This window comes from Oryza glaberrima, chromosome 5 (genome assembly GCF_000147395.1).
Source record: "Oryza glaberrima chromosome 5, OglaRS2, whole genome shotgun sequence".
Lineage (NCBI taxonomy): Eukaryota > Viridiplantae > Streptophyta > Magnoliopsida > Poales > Poaceae > Oryza > Oryza glaberrima.
The window spans coordinates 12,176,741-12,196,433 of NC_068330.1; the positions used below are offsets into that span (position 1 = coordinate 12,176,741).

The following is a 19,693-nucleotide window of genomic DNA, read 5'->3' on the forward strand; positions in this document are numbered from 1 at the left end:
TTTTATTATATATATATATATATATTAATATATATTACAGTAGGAGCCTCTCCTGCTGTTTCACGTCAAAAAACTGCATGAAGAAATTGGCCCCATGAACTGAGGTCAGCCACTAACTTGTAAGAGTGATACCACTTAGCAGCATTTCTTGACATATGTAACGCAACCACAGATACTTTGAAATTTGGGGTGATTTGGTACATATCAAAATACGTCTCACACATATCCAACCATATGCGCACATCCGAGCCATCAGTACTCCCTCTGTCGACAATTATAGGGGATTTTGGTCCCTAGATTTCTCCAAAATTATAGAGGATTTTGCTTCTCCCAAGAGGATGAGTACAACAGCCATTAGTGGTGTTTGGATCCAGGGACTTAACTTTAGTCTCTGTATTTAAACATTAATTTAGAGTATTAAATATAGACTACTTATAAAACTAATTACATAAATGAAAGCTAATTTGCGAGACAAATTTTTTAAGCCTAATTAATCCATAATTAGAGAATGTTTACTGTAGCATCACATATGCTAATCATGGATTAATTAGGTTCAATAGATTCGTCTCACAAATTAGTCCAAGATTATAGATGGATTTTATTAATAGTCTACGTTTAATATTTATAATTAGTGTCCAAACATCCGATGTGATAGGGACTTAAAAGTTTTAATCCCATCTAAACAGGGTCTAATCCTACTCCTATCCTTTCACATCTGAAAAGACACATAAAGAAAATTACATGTACTACTAGTACTAAACTACTAAGGCCCAGTCCCAACCGGATAAAAGGAAAATAAAATATCCTCAATCCCCACCATCTCTAATCCCCATATGTCCTTAGATGTACTTTTTTTTATCTTCCTTAGTTAGTGCTAAATAGGGAATAATCCCTTATAATCATGGACGGAGGGAGTGCAAAGAAAATCCATTTTAGGCAGCGGACTATGACTGTATGAAACTATGCAGGGGGAGGCGGAGGAGGAAGCGGAAGAGGAGCAGAGCAACCTGTACTCACCAGCGATATGTCGAAAGGGGACCCGAGAATCCCAGCATGCTCCTGTGATCCCGCCACGCGCTTCAACGAACGAGCCAAATTTGCACACTCAAGCTGCACTTTGGCACAGAATCCATAGCGAGATCCACTTTAGTAATTACTTTCTCGAGATTTCCACCCTGACACCAGCCGCTGATCAATAGTGATGACCTCCAACTTCTCCAGAAGCTTGGATTCCATCAATTCCGTGCCTTGTTTTAATGGAGCGGAGAGCTTGGCAGGCATCATGGCAAATCGGCAACAAAAATGAGATGCACAGCGACACCCACAACTAGTCTTTGATACCACTGTAACACACCCCCGCTGATGAAATTGTCGCCAACGAGATTCGGTTGGAGGGAGGGAGATTGATCGGAGGAGGAAGCAGAGAACGTGAGAGAGAGAGAGTGAGAGCAGAGTTGGGGATTGTGTTTCATTTCATTTGCCAAATTGGCTACAGTGGAGCCACCCGGTGAATATTTAACAAGTTCTGAAATGAGCTAATAGGCCACACGCACACTAGGCTTGCAGGCCTCAATTCATTCTAGGCACGCAAGCATAAACCCCTAACTCACGCGCTATTTGCTTAACTCCACACCATGATCTATATACTGTTACCGGTTACCGGTCATGATATTACATGAAAGATACATAAATACATATGTACACCTGCTAAATACATATGTACACCTGTTAGCTCGCTCCTTTACCCGTTCATCTACTTTTTTCTTACCTCGTACGTGTGATTTTTTTTCAAGGTAATTATATTAAACAATATTTATAAAAATACATATGTAGACTTCTTAGTTATATACAAAGTGGGGGCAAAATTTTTATGTAGACTTCTTAGTTACTGGAATTAAACGCGAAAGGTGCTCCGTTGATCAACACTACATTGACCACTAGTGTGTTCCGACCGATTGCAAATAATGTTCGCGAAGCCTTTCTTGTTCTCTCGCTGTCAAGAATCTCCTCGTCTGGGACCGGAAATCAATGGGTTCTGAGTTCTGACTAACGACTCAACTAGTACCACTTCACTTCATTGCGCTGCCGTGTTGTTAGCTGTACATGCAAAATCTACCAGCAAAAAGACACTTGTCACGTCTCTCTCCTGCTCCGTTGAGATAGCCGGTGAAGGTATAGGGAAAATTTTCAAGTTTCGCCTTGACTGTTTTTAGAAAAAAAAAACCGTTGTATGCTCAATAGCATGACAGGTTTGTTGGTTCCAGATGTTCTAGAGAGCGAGTCACTACTGTACTTACCAGATTGTACATTGATCATATGAACAGTAATACAGTGGACTATATGTAAATGTAACTTCTCTTTTCTGTAGTCTGTCACCAATGCTATGGTCGAAACAGGCTTGGAAGACTTGGTCTCGGTTCCTTTGAAGAAAGAGCAAAACCAAAAAAATAATCTGATCTCCAATTGAGCCGGAAAGATCATTTACACCATGTCATTGGAGTGGCAGCTATGCTTGATCATTTACACCATGTCATCCTATCTAAGACATTTGAATTACATTTGTGAATATAAATTGCGACCAAGAGAAGATTCCACGAATTATGTACACATGCACTGTGATCAGCAAGACCAGAATAAGAACTGACCTGTAAATGTACTGTAAAGTGTAAACACCTAACTGCTGGATATCCTTTCTGTAGTATAGACTTCTATCTAGTTCAGAGCAAGCCATCTACTAGAACATATGCTTCTCTGATGGGGGTCTCTGCACGTCAGATCAGGTGTAAGATGAGTATGCCTGTACTGGAGCAAGAGAGCATAAGTACATGGCAAATTAGAGCACCAATTTGGCACGGGCATATCATAGGATGTATTCAACCACTGTAGATATGGCCTTTGGACCCCCTCGCTCGAGCAAAGAGAGGGCAAGATCGCACTCGTGCCATTTCCAAAGCCCAGACGCCAGCTTCTTCAGCGTCTCGAGCTTCACCTCAGGGATCCATGTTGGCGCAAAGTCGACCAGCAAGCCCACAAAACATATAACATAGGTTCTCCAAGTGACCTGGCCACAGCCAAGCTCAATGTTACCCTGCATTACATTGGCGACAAACTCCAAGTGCCTATCTACAACCCGTTGCCTCTTCGATGTGTATACGGAAGTATAAACTGGGGAGGTTTCTCCTACTCCCCAGGTGCTGGCCCCAGAAACAAGGAGAACATATGCCAAAGCAAATCCTTCAAAACTACTGCACACTGGTCCAGCAGAACCCAGCCTTGCTTCACCAGCTGAAAGCAGCATTGTTGGCAGAATCTGCTCATACAGAAGACGAACCAACTTCATTCCACCAGCATGACAAAGCATAGATGCTGCAAGTGATGCTATCTGCTCTACAGAACATGTGGCAGAAGATAGTGTCATCCGACCAGACTTCAGAAGATGAGGTCTACTAGAGTCACATTCATTTGCTAATGCACGAGCTCTCTCAATGACAACCTTCAAAATCTCTTCACATACAAAATAGTTGTCAGGAAACATCCGGCAGCATCGTGTGTAAAGTAATCCTGGCGATAAAGAAAACCGGGGACTTCTTTCTTGGTGAGCCTGCCCCAGCAGCCTATTCACTCCTCTGTCAGCTACAAAGCAAGAACGCCCATCAACCAAAGGCCCAAGGAAAGATGAGAAGCAACTCCTGATTAGTTGAGCAACTGCATTTTTATCTCTGGTAAATGGTGTCTCTGAACATGACTGGATGATATAATCATGCCACCGCCGAACTTTTTGTGCCCAGAATGCCCCTATGATTGCCATGCTAGGCCATGAACTTGATGTAGCACAAATTTCCACTCCTTTGTCAATAATTCCTTGTAAGTGATTAAATTCCTCCATCTTAACAGTTATTGATAAGCTGATAAGAGTTGCTATTGGTAATGGAAGCATTGGGATTGGTGGACCTGTATGATTGAGTGACAAGCAACAGTTATAGTATAAGAAGCTTACATTTAAATAGCTTACAAGGAAAGTCTTCTTAAATTCAAGATAAATTTTCAATGGCATAGCTCACAAATGAAGACAAATAAATGATTTACTATCGCCTGTAAAGCCCCTATTTGACATGAATGAGTAAACGTACCAACATTAAAGAGGATAATATGATAACAGCAGTATATACCTGTGACATACAACCATGGAACCACCACTACTCCTGTGTTATTAGCAACCTAATTTAATAAGAAATGTGTTTCTGTCCTTTTAAAAGCCAAGTTTTTTAATTACTAAAGTAAAGGTAGGAGTAGATCCTAAAATAAAATTTATGCAATTTCTTACTCTTTAAAAGAGAGTTGGGGATATCGTAGGTATCCCACTACGGATCTTTAGTGGTGTCATGGTCTTCAGCTAGTGGGTTCTGTGGAGTTGATTGAAGTCTATAGCCATGGATGACAGGAGGATGAGGGCGTTCTGCACCTCATCATCCCAGTGCAGTGGTGGAGGAAGAAGAAAACAGAGTGGACTAAATTCTTGCTTATCTCTTCATTATCTGGCCAAGTCCCTTTATAGGAGAGGCATCAATCCTACAAATGAAGCTAAACTCTTGGAACTCATTAACTAACAGTGAAGTAGTGAACCAATCTAATAATCCTGATAAAACCAACTTGAAGATAATCCTCACACAATCCTGATTTAGTCGCTGGCTTGGGTGTCGCCAGAGTTGGGTGCCCATTATAAGTTTATCACAGTACATTTACTACTTCTGTATGCAGATTAAATGCTAGATCACTAATTATAATTTAAAGCAGCTATTTAATGTATACATGTACAACATTCACACCTACCATTATAAGTTTATAACAAATATATCTCATGATGTACTCCCTCCGTTTCATATTATAAGTCACTTTGGGTTTGTCCTAAGTCAAATCTCTTCAAGTTTGACCAATTTTATAGAAAAATATAACAAAAAATTTCCAACATAATAAATATACTATAAAAATCTATCCAATGATGGATTTAATAAAACTAATTTGGTATCGTAGATGCTGGTATATTTTTCTATAAACTTGGTCAAACTTGAAAAGGTTTGACTTCGGACAAACCCAAAGTGACTTATAATAATGGAGGGAGGATAGCTTAAGTTTTGCTCCACAGAACCCAGAGTGAATGCATAAAACAATGTTCAAACATCAAATACTGAGGTCAACAACTTATAAGGCCACTGGAAATGAAATAAAAAATAGAAACAACGGTAGCTTGTAGTAGCAAACAGAAATGAATCATTTGTATAGAAAGACATAAACTTACGTGTTCGTGGAGAGATGTTAATATGAACACCAGCGGATGCAAGAGCCTCCTCAATATCGGACTCAACTGCTAAAAGCGTTGCAGCAGGACTGGGCCAGTCAGTCCCATTCAGCATAACTGGCTTCCATAAGCCACGAGTAATTTCTGCCGAAAAGTAGCTGACAATAACAGCAACTGAAGCAGGCAAGAAGTCCGCAAGATTCCTCAAGCCTGTAAGAGTGTAACGGTATGCACCAGTAAATATGCAATGACAATGGGAAGTGAAAAATACAGTTGATGTCTGTCAATTTCGATAAACGAAAACAATTTGCAGATAGCTGGAAGGTGAGCTTTTTATATAATGCTACATAGAGGGAAAACGTCCATAGTGCCATAGACTTAGTAGATCCTACATAACTCTAAGAACTACAACCAGACGAGTTGCCCTAAACTTTGAAGTACAAGACCAAAGTCCACTTAACAGGATCTTTAACCCCCAAGCAGTGGTGCAGCCAGCTCCCAGGCTGATCAAGTGTCCACCTGAGCTCTGCCGCTGGCGTCATCACTATCAACTACCAGAAACACCTATAAGAAGTAGCCAGCAACCAGGAAATGCTCTTTGACACCTGGGCTTGATGACGATGCGGACTCCGCCACTGCTCCCAAAAGGTGGTTTTACAAGCAAGTTTCTACGTTGACTGCTCAAACACCAAAATTGGCCATACTGAAGTTATCTAGAGTTCTAGGCTACTCAACTAGAGCTTAAATGGGGCAAATGGAGAATCTCATCTCCCATTTGTCACCCTGTGCAATCCCTTCTTTCCAATTCTGACCAAAGTTACTCTCATTTTTAATCAACTCCATGGCAGCTCTCAACGAGTTAAAATGTGAAAACAAAAATCAGCCTGGGATACCATCTTACAAGGTAAAATTACCTTTAAATGTTTATGAGGTCATATTAAACTATGACATTCCATTTCATCCTGTACACTTAAAAACCCAGTAATCTGATAAAATATTTAGACCACTTAGAGGAAAAGGAAAATATTTTCATGCACGATCGAGTTGATTAATTGAAAATAAAAAAAAAGACAGGAAATGAAAGTCTAAAGCCAACTTTTTTATGTATACCACCTAAATATTAGGTGATAGTCTCATTGAGAACTGAAATATTCAAAGGTACTCATCCCAAAATAAATTGATTTCTAGAGTTCAAAATTTGTCCCAAAATAAGTTGTTTGGCAAAGATTAAGGTTGAGGGAAAAGATTTCTTTTCAATCACCTCATTGGTCAAATTTTGAATTGCTTAGATTCCCTTCCCAAGCTCCTAATGATTGAAAATGCTTTGATATCCGTGCACTGGAATCAGTGTCCTAAAAATGCTTATGTTGTGGTACACTTTTTGAATCCTAGACATGTTTATATTTTGGAATGGAGTAGGCTCTTACCTACCCTTGGTCCACAAATCAAGAAATCGTATCCCTTCAATACTCCTTACCTACCCACCCACTAATACTAATTTCTCATCGAGGGGCATTTTAGTGTTTTACCCTCCCTACTAAAGTTTCCTTGGAATGCGAGAGATCCATTTATTTTGGGACAGGAGAAGTATATCCATAGACAGAAATATTTTTGCAAATTAAATTACATAATATATGAATATTGAATACACGTAAGCAATTTTAAATTCAGGATGACATTTATGAAAGTAGTACTATTGCACTTGAGTTAAATTGATGATAATAAAAGCTCAAAGAAATTTTGTTACTGAAGGCATTTGATTCAATCTTTCACAGTGGAAAGTAACTGGGATAACTTACAGGACAGAACTAGAACTAAATACTACTCCCTCCATCCCAAAATATAACACCGTAGTACTAGATGCGACACATGCTGCTACTAAGGATCTGGACAGGGGGACATGTCATATGTAGTACTGGTTGCTATATTTTGGGACGGAGGATGTTAGAATTTCAATGGTTACTCTCATTGAGAAGAGGATGGCACTCGAGGTGGGACAATTTTCTGGTTTTCTTCATTCACAAAACATAAAAAGCCATGTCCAGCCATATCCTCCCAAAGAGGATTGGATACATATTTATAGCTGCTTGTAGCAGCCATGCTAGTCTAAGAGGGTGCTGTCCTAGAGCATCCCAACAAATTGTCCTAGAGCATCTCAACAAACTGTCCTAGAGCATCTCAACAAACTGCTGTCCTAACTGCTGTCTTAGAGCATCCAAACTGAAAGTAGAGATGCTGTCCTAGAAAGCTAAAAAGCAGGGAAAGGCACCACAAGACCAAGACCAACCAGCCAAGACTTATTCCTACAGAGGAGGGAGTATGAACTTGAGGGAATTAAGAAACTTCATCAAAAAGATATTATTAGTTTCTGAACAACACTACTTAAATGTAAATGGAAGATTTAGCTTGTTAGTGTAAATTGAAGACCAGTGTTAGATATGCAAGTAAAATGCAGGATACTGAATAAAAACCTGTAATCAAATCGCGAGACGAAAGCCTCCCATGTGCGCAGGCAGCTAAAACAGTCTCAAGCACAAAAGGAACAGCTTCCAGCACTTCCCATGCAGTAGCTGGCGGCCCTTGGGAGACATCATCTTGTGTGCCTAGAGATGAACCACTCATACTGGAACTTGATGTTGATTGGGAACTGACAGGAGGGATGCCACTTTTTGACATTTTATGGCAGACAATTTTCAGTATCTTATTGGCTACTTGAAGGATACTTTTCCTTTTGTAAGAACTAGAAAGAGTAGAGGCTATGCAAGCCTGATTCTGAAAGTACCATGCCCGTAGCTTTGGAAATGAGTCAATATACACCGGTTTTTGAAACGATGGATCTAGTTGAAATATGCTCTTTCTGCTAACATCATACGGACTATTCAAAGCAAAATGACTGTTTCGTAGTAGCAGGAGAAAATCCAAACTGATCTCTGAGCAAACAAAGACTCCATGTTTTGATAGTGCATACTCCACAGGGGGTCTATGAAATTTCCACAAGCGAAGAAGACACAGGAAAGCACATGAGAATACGGAGTACACAGAGGCCTCTTCAAAACTACAATTCCTATGGTCAGACGAAGGTAATGATCCAAATATTTCGCATAAAGGCATTAGAATGGCAGCTAGTTCTGGAACCTGAAAAGTTTGTAAATTATATAAAATCCAGCATATTGATATTTGCTTTAATAATTTAAAATGCAACTCTGAAATTTAGCAATTCATTGTCTTTATGAAAAACATCGATTTCCTTACCAAGCCATACATAGAGAGAATATGAACCACATCAATTGAAGAAATCCCAGATATGAGAGCATGCAGCATAGGCATGTGATGTATATAGAACCCATCTGATCCAGAGTCTAGGGGGAGCAATGTAGACAGCAACTTAAGCACCATTTGGATAACATGTTCCTAAAAGAGCACAGGAAAGCCACATTAAATCATTTTCAAAGGCAGTAATAGTCAATAGTGACACATACTATACGGAACTTTTCAGGCCAAAGATTGTAAAATAGAACAAGAGCATTTTGTATGTGCCACTCGTTCTATTTCTGCTCCACACAGAATTCTACCTGAATGTTCCAGCCACGAAGAAGGGATGCTCCACACAGAATCTTAGAAGCCGCCAACTTTTCCTCATCTGACCCACTTACTGCAAAAGGTTGCAATTTCTCCAACTCTGCTAGGCTAAAATAATCAAGTAGGAACGGTACCATTAATCAAGCTAGTGAGCAAACATTAAAAAACCCAAAATGCTCTTAAGGAATTGAATTTTACAAGTCCATGACTCATCACCTCGAAGCAGGTGTAACCATAAGTGCATCCTTAAGGCCCATAAGGGGTGACCCTTCCATTAAGGCTGACCAAGGGGATTCCTCAACAGCAGATGCGTCTTTAACTGGAACAACATAGCTAGGCCAGAAATAAACAGATGTATCAACTAAATTCCTTGCTATACAAGCTTCCACAATAAGATGTAGCATATTTCCCGCTGCAATTTTAGAATGATTATGAGAGAAAATGAATTGTTTACTAATAAGAAATGCATAAGAAAAATACTAGATATTGTAAAATCAGTCTGAGATAACCTGCTTTAATAGAGGAGATATCTTTGGAATAATTGTGACCTCTCTCATTCCGATCCTTCAAAATAGATAAAGCAACTAATGCTTTCCTAGCTGCAATATTTGCTGACTGCACTACTGCTGGTGGAGGAGAAAGAAGACCAAAAAATTGCCCTAGAACTTGAAGTGAAGACAATAATTCTCCTCTTCTAACAGAGACCATTCCACCTTCAATCTTGTCAGACTCTTCCTTAAGAATGGAAGCAATAGACAGAGGTACAATAGCCAATAACATGCACAATCGAGAATGAAGATGAGGAAATGGCCCTTCTGGAATGCCACGATCCTAGTAAACAGATACAAAATTACATTAAACGAACATTCTAGCTTCCTCATCTGTTAATAAAGAAAAAAATGATGTTTCAAAAGTTATCTTAACTCGTTGTATAAGCCGTAAAGCTGAAATCCACAGAGCTTGAAAGGTTTCTTGCCAGGTTGCTCGATTAAGAACTTGAAGTGTCTTAGCAAGTTCTGTGCCAACCAAAGGTTTCAAGTTGATAAAAAAGGTTATACAGCAGTTGAATCAACAACTGAAAAATATATTAGAACCTGTCAGAGCTTCAATTGATGATATGGTATCAAGATGTCTTCCGTCCATTGTGTTCTCCATAAACATGTCAAAAGGTATCCAACAAGAGCTCTTTCCAGCGCCAAAGACACTGCGTGCAGCAGAACTGCAAGGCTTTGTACTCACAATACTTCCCAATAGATTGCCTTTGTGTAATTGATGTCCTGTAGTAACAACTTTTCGTATATTCATCATCAAGCTGCCTAGCAGATTATGTGCAGTTCCAAAATTCTTTGACTTCAGAGCACCAATAAGCTGAAGCCTCTGGAGCAAAATATTGAAATTTTCAGGTCTACCCTAGCACATCCATAAAAAAAGGGTTTCCAGTCAGTGTGGATGCCAGTTAAGTGAAACTTTTAATTATTCCAGCTTCCATGTAGGATTGAAACAGCTAAACGCACAGCAATTATATATGAGTGAAATGACAACTGAAATAAAAACCCAACTTTGAAGTATAGAGTCATCCCAACTCAAAGATAAGTTTTTTCGGTGATACTGGTGGTCTGGCCTCTGTTTCGGAGTGAACTATCTAGCCCCAATTAACCTGGTCTGATTCTGACCATTGTGGAGATCAGACCATCAGACTATTTACAGCCCTAAAAACCTAAAGTAAAACTATTCTTTTATCTATAACACGGATTAACTTCACCTTTGGACTGCAGAAACTAGATGAGATCATGAAACCAACCTAATAAGAAATCTTCAGATAAGAAGTCTAGATCTAAAGATGTTGAACCCTTAATCTACAGTTATCTAGAATTTGATCAAAACTTAAAACAGTGACAACTTTCAAACCATGAGGAAATTATCTAAAATCCAGAATGAATGTTTTGCTGCAGCCAGCAGCATCAACTAAATGTCTAAGTCAGAACGGATTTATTAGATCTGTCAATGGCTGTGAAATATGAAATCTTACTGCATAATATCTGCCAAAATATCATACACTTTTATGTTAAAAAACTTCACATTTGCATTTGCACATCAAGCGGTTTCAATGTGATGGCAAGAAAACCAGTTGTTTAATGAATCTATGTCTCAAATGAAGCTGAATCACTAAAACTGATATCAGAATCAGACAAGGTGAAAAATGGTAAATTTGAAAACAGTATTACATGATAAAAGATTTGAGTGGATTTTCTAACTAAGCAGTTTCTGCCACAAAATTAACATATGATATAATGATGAAAGATTTAAATTGTATACCTAAGTATATTCAAATAATAAAAGCTAAAAACTCAAGTAAAACAAAACTGCATCATATCATGAAAAAATTGATAGAGAGTACGGATGGATATATAAGATTTTATTTAATCTTTTTTTCTTAGGCAATAAAGATTAAGAAACAAGGATGCAGCTGCATACGTGTTACGATAGACTAGACGGAGAAAAACTTGAGTATTTTTGTTAGCAGTGATCTTCTCAACTACTTCTAAAGTCATAATTGTGTTCTTCCTCCTCAGATATTCACGGTGCTCATCTTTCCTATCAAATGAGCTTCCCTTGCCATCTATGTTCATACTTTTTTCTGCTCCAATAGCATATGAAATGTCATGTCCATCACCATCAATAGTTGGCAAACCACAATCTTCCAATATACAGTCAGTCAATATTTTGATAACGCTTAACACAAACAAAATAACTGTATGTCCAAAATCCATTCTCTGAAACCCATAGCTATCTGAAAGATGCAAAGCATCATCAATAGATTTGACTAACCTGCAATGGGAAATGAAGATAATTAGGAACATTTTACAGAATCCAACAGTTCTGATAATTAATTAAATAAACTAAAAATATGTTTCTTTTTCTCGTTGAGTGCTCCCTCCATCCCACTCACTAAACTAATCTTTGACTTTAAATTTCTCATATACTACAATGTTTGTAGCAACTAAATCATAATCATATAAAAGTAAATCTAAATGATAATCCAATGTTATTATTTTCATCAAATAAAATTTAATTTATAATAAAATATTTATTGGTCAAATATTTAAAGAGTTGAATTTAAAAGTGTGCGTGCGCCTTAGTGAGTGGGACGGAGGGAGTACTTAGTAATGAAGTAGCTAGAAAAACAGATGCTCCTATCCTGATGACATGAAAGCAGCACCAGATGCAGATCAGATCACATATGAAATAACACAAATTAGATGAAGCGCTGGACCATTAGATATGCACTTGAGGAGACATGCCTGCTTTGCATAACGCATTATACGTACACATTTAAGTATGGACAAGGATCTAAATGGAGTATGCCAGTGTTGAAAGGTGTGTGACTTGTATCCTACCCGATTAGGACGAACACTAACAAGATTATGATTTCTACTTCTGTTTGGAAGATGACTAGTGAACTTGTATATAAAAGGGGGATGGCAATAAACAACCCAAGCCATGAACAAGCCACAGGGACTCATCCAAAGCAAGTAGAAGCAATTTAGAGCACATGAGTGGATTCTTGTGTAAAACAATTACGCGAGGGTACAAAAGGTCCAAGAGGGTTGTCGGAAAGTGTCAACCCCTTGTGCTATTTTGAGCTTGAGTTTAAGGAATATGCAATACGATTATAGGAATAACCAAATCTTCTTCAATGTCATGATTGTTTCATTGCCATGTTAGTTCCCTATGGTATTCATCTACTTTGGTCTTAAAGACTTAATACCAAACACACTTGTATCATATCTCACAGCATCTGAAGGATTCAGGATTTTTGCACATAAGGGATATCAAAGCATGACAGTCAGACTATCATCACATGAATTTCGCTTTCCAAGTATAATATATTATACAATATATCAAACATACATGACTAAAATAGTGTTTCATGTGCAGGGGTTCATGTCATAGTACAAAAAGCGGAACCAGCGCCCTCAGCTGTTCAGCTTACTTGAAGGACCATTCATGCAATTGACCAAGTGAGGACCAGATGAACCAAGACATGGACCTTTATTAGGCCCAATAGTCTACCTAGTAAGGCTCATACACATATTACTCCAAATATTTGTGCAAAAAGAGGTGATATGGGAGTCAAACCCTCCAGCTAGCCAACCCGCATGGTGTGACCAATGAAGGATATGTACACATGACATAAGTGTTTCTGGTCCTGCAGCTGAATGGCTGACCCAGCAGTCGGACCGTTACACCAGCAAACCAGGAGCTCAGATGGTTCGGTGGCTGGTCCGGCATTTTTTACTATGGTTCATGGCATTGTTTACCCCCATGAACCCTTCCACATGGCGTATTGTTTGTTAATATGATTGGTTAGATGAGTTTAGGGCTGGCTTGACACAAAAGAGTATTCAGTAGCAGCATTCATGGTAGCAAAGATGAATAAACAAGCCGTTCTCTGAGAGTCTGAAGTCCAACTGTAGTAGTCTTTATTTAGACTGGCAGTAAAGATTGGCAAATTTTGGTATAGGACATCACGACTTTGCAATTTTAGCTGGTGAACACTGCAGAAGTTAATCTTTCGGGGAAAGCACTCCCAAAACATGGATATTTGCTGCTGGACACCGCGTCTATTAGAATATTCATTTCTGGCTAAATAATGGAGAGAAACAGCGTGAAACATCCAATACCCCTGACCCCATAGGTCAGTTCTCCCATCTCTCTCTTCTCTTTCCTCTCTCTTTCTACCTCTGCGGCCCCACATGTCATTGCTGGAGTCCTTCCTCCCCAGTCCCCACCTTTTTTCCCTCATCCTCTCATTCTCTAGCTCGTAGTGGAAGCTTGGTGGAGGTCCGGCGGGGCGTGGTACAGAGGATCACGGAGGCGCCATCACCAACGACGGATGAATGAGGGGAGGGGAGGGGAGGAGAACCGCATGACAGTGTAAAATAGCAGCACATGAAAAATAGCAGATGGCCTTTATCCCACACACTATTAACAGCATATGTGGTATTATGTGAAAATAAGAACTTGAATCAAAACTCCACTTGAATTTTACAGTAGGTTCTGCTACTACATGCATAGTATTACACGTTGGCTGCGTCTGCGTATATTTTATTTAATTATTGAACATATTATAATTTGATATGTAAAAATGATATTACTATATTTGTCCTCAAAATTACTTTCATCTAGTTACACTACCAACTTTTTTTATAAATACATAACTAGGAAAAGAACAATGAAAATACATGTGCATTGGAGATCGTGTTAATGTCCTAAATGACAAAAAAAAAAGCACAAAGGTTGTACTTTAAAACTAGCATCCTGAATCTCATGTGGGCGCTGTTGACTACTGTTGTGCATACGTTCATGACAGCATGTAGTCCAGGCGTACACATGACAAATCACTGTACATAACTGTTGGCTGTCATACTCATCACAGCCAGCTGTCCAGCCATGCATATGTCAGCTAGTCAGCTACATTAATTTGATTGTTCTACTACTATTATATAAATAAACTATGTTAGCCTGATAACAAAGAGGATATGTCCACGTTTCCACAAAAGGGTGAAAGAAGTAACCATCCATATGAATATCTTTCACGAATGTCCAAACAACCTTGGTAAAGATCACAATGTGGACAGGTGCACAAAGATCATGTAATCATGGGCTGCAGTTGTCCAAACAGGTTTGGATTGAAAAAAAAAAGGTCATTGGTGGTATCCTGCCCTATGCATCCTTTTATCTCGTACTACAGTCCAATCAGACAATTGGACCATGGGAGCACTTTGGAAGTCTTCAAAACCACAGTGCACCAAAAAGGAGTGCCCCTCTGGCCTTGTGCTATCAACTTTGAACTTTCAAAACCAAGACGGCACACAACTAGGAAATTCACATCGTTTTCAACCTAACAAAATTTCTCCCTCTACACAGGCCCCACTGGCGCAGCGCAAGCGATCCCTCTCAAACCATCAGCCCTACCCTACAACCCGGAAAATAATAGCATCAACATCAGCAACACGAGCACACCGCGGATTTGGACGGAATCTCGCAAGCACGTTGACCAATTCAAAGGTTTGTAGCACGCCCATAAGTTTGTGTGGGGATAGGGGCATATGTCCATGTCATCAACAAATCCAGAGCACGAGACAAACCAATGTGAAGCAAGCAATTGAGACTGTAGTATGGAGCAATCGGTGCTTACATGGCCTTCGTCTCCACGCTCTCCGTGCAGACCGGGGCGACCGTGTACTGGCCGAGCAGCTCGAGGTAGAGCCTGTATGCCTCCGGCTGCGCCTGCCGGTTGGGCACCACCCTGCAGAAATTCCCCCCCAACACAATCTGATTAATCTCAACCCGAGGTCTCAAAACCCGCACGGAATCGAACTATTCGGCGGTGGATTAGGGGGCGAAACGAGGGTTTGCTCGGGACCTCGGGGTGAGCAGCGCGAGGGCGAGGAGCGGGGAGACGAGGCGGGACGCCATGGCCTGGTCCAGCACCTTCCACATCGCGCCCGTGTTGTGCGCGAAGCACAGGTTGGACACCAGCGCCGCGGCGAGCGCGGCCCCGGCCCCGCCATCGACGGAGATGGAGGAGGAGGCCTCCCGGGCGCAGCGCGCGGCCTCGGCGGCCTGCAGGAGCGGGGGGTCGCCGCGCGCCGCGGACGCCTTCACCGCCGCCATCACCCGCCGCTCCAGCTCGGCGGCGGCGGCGGCGGTGGCGGCCGCCATGAACGCGATTGCGCCGCCGCGGGAGGGAGGTTTGAGGGGGTTTTACGGGGCGAGTGGTTTTGGAACGATGGAGAAGAGAAGAGAAGAGAAGAGAAGCAGAGAAAAGCGTGGCGGAACGGAGGACAGAGGAGAGGACGAGGAAATGACGCTCGGCTTTATTGCGCGCCCGCCTATGCAGGACCTTTTACATTATGGCCCATGTGTTGTATTCTTGCTTTTGCAAATAGACCGCTCAGGATACTAGTAATGCAGGAATGGACCTCGGCTCAGGTTTCCGAGGGTATTGCCATATAGGGGTGAAAACGGGGTGGGTAAGGTCGGATCACAACATTTCCATATCCTAACTCATATCTTACTTTAAATTCAAAATCAGGTACGGGTAGTGTCCGATAACACATCACTCATCCTGTATCATATCCCATATTACTTTTTTCGAATCGGATTCGGGAACAGGATTTTTTATGTCCAATTCATGGATATTTAATGTAAGAAGACAATTAAAGTGCTAAAAAAGATACATCAAGGAACAAATTATATAATATTACATGTGAGCTCATAAAAATAGTGATTAACTAATCTTTTATCATGTTTATAGGTGAACTTATAATAGATTTTCACATATGTTTCATAATATAGAAATATGGGCGGATATAACTATTCACGTATCATAACCCATATTTTTTTATGGATTCGGGTTCAAACTCGGATAATATCGGATATCCCATTTTCTCTCCCATATTCCTCCTGCAAGCCTTGGGTCGGTCGGGCGGGAAATATCCACCCCGTTTTCACTCCTATTGCCATTGAGGTATAACATTTCAGCATCACTAATACGAAAATGATCCTATCCGGGTGACCGATGCACACACTAAATATCGGGCAGTTACTCCCCACCCACTTCTTATCTATTCCCTCATTCTCTTTTCTCTCTATCCCATCTTCTCTCTCCACACACCCCACACATGTGCCTCTACCTCCCCACGTCGTCGGGGGAGTGAGAGGCTGCTCTTGCTACCTCGCCGCTGGCCGGTGAAAACAAGGAGGAGGATTGCCTGCTTCTCTTGCGATTAGAGCTCAAGTCGTAGGTGGCTGTGCTTGGGGACGTGCTCTCTGCGACCACCGCCATGCTGATGGCCAAGCTCGTGGCAGAGAATAGGAGCTCAGTAGCACGGTGGCCATAGGGACGCAACCGAGCTCAGCCCAACGTCGATGATGACGGTGGACACACGGATGCGGCCGAGCTCTGCGGCATCAACAACGGTGGCCGAGGTCCACGGAGTGGACGACGGCGGCCACGTGGATGCGGTCGAGCTCGGCGCGGCGTAGAGGACAGTGAGCGCACAGTTTGTGGCCGACATAGATGAGTTCGACGCGGCATCAACAACTATATCCTCCCCGATCTCGACTTGATTTTTTTTTCGATGTTTCAGTCAATATAACTTGATGTTCTTTTATGTTGAATTGAAATGTTGCAATGAGTTTTTATGGTGTTCCATAACTTTGTCCTTTGCCAATATGGATTTCTTGGTATTTCAATAGAGCAAAACTTGATGTTTTATATGTTCCACCAAAATGTTTCAGTCATAAGTTCAAATGTGTTTCACCATCTCAATAGATTGAAACATTTTCTATTTACTCGGTGAAACATTTTTCCCAACTATTAAAAAAGCGTCCAATTTTCTTAAAAAAACGGGCGTCCGGCGTCCGATTTGTAGGCTCTTCCTCACTGATATTGACATAGAGTCCTAGTGGCTCAGTCTAACTTGTACGCCACTTGAAACGATGCACTAGCTAGCCTCACCTAGCACCAAAATAATACTACCAGCATAATATTGATGAGTTTTGCCAGACCAAGATTTCAGAAACGGTTTTTTCTACTGATTGTATACTAAAATTACTCTCCTATTTGTTTCTTAAATTCCTATCACATGATAGGTTGGTGGTGAATTTTTTTAAAAAAAGGTTTTAAAGGTGTCCACAGTGCTTCAAAATTAATGCTTTTGCACATTTAGATCGATCTTCATAGAGGATCCCGAACGATCTAGACATGTGTGGGGACAGGTGTTTGGCTAGAGATTAGAGTTTAAGCCTAGATATTTTGCAAATGAAAAATGAAGTACCCCTTTACTCTCGTTTTCCGCGCACATGCTTTTCAAACTATTATATTAGAGTTTAAGCCTAGATACTTTGCAAATGAAAAATGAACTAACCCTTTACTCTCGTTTTCCGGCGCACGCTTTTTTAACTATTAAACGGTGTGTTTTTTTACAAAAAGTTTCTATACGAAAGTTACTTAAAAAAAATCATATTGATCCACTTTTTTTAAAAAAATAGCTAATATTTAATTAATCATGCGTTAATGGATCACTCCGTTTTTGGTGTGCACTGTTCACAGCTGGGAACTCAGCCAGCCAAACACAGCCTAAGGGTGCGTTCGATCATCCCCTTTTCTAACTTCTACTTTCTCTTATTTTTCACGCGCACACATCCCCGAACTGCTAAACGGTATAAATTTTTGCTAAAAAATTTTCTATATAAAAGTTGCTTTCAACAATCATATTAATTCATTTTAAAAAAACGCTAATACTTAATTAATCATGTGCTAATGAGCTACGTCGTTTCCCGTGTGGGAGAAATGGGTTACGAACCCATATGTTCAAACACAGGATTAGGGGCTATGGGAGAGAATTTGGTGTGTTCTTATTTTGGGATTTTTAATAGGAGCCGTGCTGGACTTCGAATTTTCTCCTTTCACCCTAAAAACTATTTGGGGGCTTAGTGTTCGAATTTTCTCCTTTCGCCTCAAAAACTATTTGGAGGTTTAGTGTAGGTGTTCTACTAAATATATTCTAATGCTCAACATAGTCTCTCGTAGAGTTGTAGTTGCTAGTTCACGTGTATTATATTCCCTCATTCCCTAAATGTTTGACGACGTTGACTTTTTAAACATGTTTGACCGTTCGTTTTGAATAAACTTTTGTGAAATACGTAAAACTATATGTATATATAAAAGTATATTTAACAATGAATCAAATGGTTGGAAAAGAATTAATACTCTCTCCATTATTTAATAGATGACGCCGTTGACTTTTTCTCACATGTTTGACGTCTTAAATTTTTGAATAAGACGAATGGTCAAACATGTGAGAAAAAGTCAACGGCGTCATCTATTAAAAAATAGAGGTAGTAGTTACTTATATTTTTTAAATAAGATGAACGGTCAAACATGTTTAAAAAAGTCAACGGCGTTAAATATTTAGAGAAGGAGGGAGTATATATGGTTTTTAAAAAAGAATCATAGTAATTGTTTTTTGAGTTTGCTCGTAGTAGAAAAAATGTGTCATAAATACGTTCCAGCGTGGGGAAAACGTACGTGAATTTCCACATGCCGTTAGCACGTAGTACCACTAGCACGTTCGTAGATCCCCGCCGGTCGCGACTCGTGGGTCGTGACGTTGAAAAACCTAGAGGAGGATTAAGGTCCGGAACTTTTCCCCGCTTTGACCCTCCGATCGTCGCCCGCGCGCGTCACACCGGGAGGTGGACTTTCCACACGAACAGAGGCAGATCGAGAGCGAAACTGCTAATTAGCGGTCAGACCAGCGCCATTCCTCCGCGCGGCGTAGCCACGTGGCGCGCGGGGAGAGGAGGGCGGCGGGAGAGCGCACCAGTAGCCATTTTTTTTTCCGGTTTTTTCCTCTTTTTCTGCGGTTTTTCCGATAATACTCGCTCCCGGACGACTGACGCAGGGGAGCTGGATCGGGCGCTCCCCCGCGCACCGCCCACGTGCTACATGCAGGTCTGGGCCCCACCATGTCTCTGCTCCTACATACTATTGCAACAAATCACTCACATATTTTGGAACCCCTCTATTAAGGGAATTTGGTTTATTTTTTGTTCCATAAAATATGTTTCAACTAGTGTACTTACAATGTTTCACTATGTATAGATCTAATATTGCAGCGAACTAAAATACTCTATTACAATAAAAAACCCACATATTTTGAAAACCCCCTATTAAGTGAATTCGGTTTTTTTTTCCACCAAAAGTGTTTCACCTAGTATATTTACAATGTTTCACTATGTATA

General features: G+C 40.5%; 1 protein-coding gene across 2 annotated transcripts; it reads right to left on the minus strand.

Annotated features, from left to right (window-relative positions):
- Positions 1-2,343: 2,343 nt before the first annotated feature.
- On the minus strand, positions 2,344-15,728 carry LOC127773274 (mediator of RNA polymerase II transcription subunit 33A-like). Of its 2 annotated transcripts, XR_008017556.1 has the most exons (13): positions 15,306-15,728; positions 15,078-15,188; positions 11,351-11,704; positions 9,970-10,280; positions 9,800-9,891; positions 9,385-9,706; positions 9,092-9,287; positions 8,869-8,983; positions 8,549-8,707; positions 7,768-8,431; positions 5,297-5,506; positions 2,646-3,951; positions 2,344-2,539 (listed from the first exon to the last, which is right to left on the minus strand). XR_008017556.1 is itself a non-coding variant. In XM_052299314.1 (12 exons), exons 1-12 carry the CDS (start codon positions 15,602-15,604, stop codon positions 2,861-2,863), a joined length of 3,924 nt encoding a protein of 1,307 aa, XP_052155274.1. In that variant the 5' UTR covers positions 15,605-15,728; the 3' UTR covers positions 2,344-2,860. The 2 variants fall into 2 exon arrangements, 1 of the variants encoding a protein (XP_052155274.1); XM_052299314.1 differs by having other exon boundaries at positions 2,344-3,951.
- Between the last annotated feature and the right edge of the window lie 3,965 nt (positions 15,729-19,693).

Excerpts from the sequence above, each read along its gene's own strand:
- LOC127773274 (XM_052299314.1), bottom strand. The coding sequence starts at position 15,604 with ATGGCGGCCGCCACCGCCGCCGCCGCCGCCGAGCTGGAGCGGCGGGTG. Across the intron at positions 8,432-8,548 it reads TTCTCTCTATGTATGGCTTG|GTTCCAGAACTAGCTGCCAT; the intron begins GTAAGGAAATCG and ends CAAACTTTTCAG. Across the intron at positions 3,952-5,296 it reads TAACATCTCTCCACGAACAC|GTCCACCAATCCCAATGCTT; the intron begins GTAAGTTTATGT and ends TCAATCATACAG.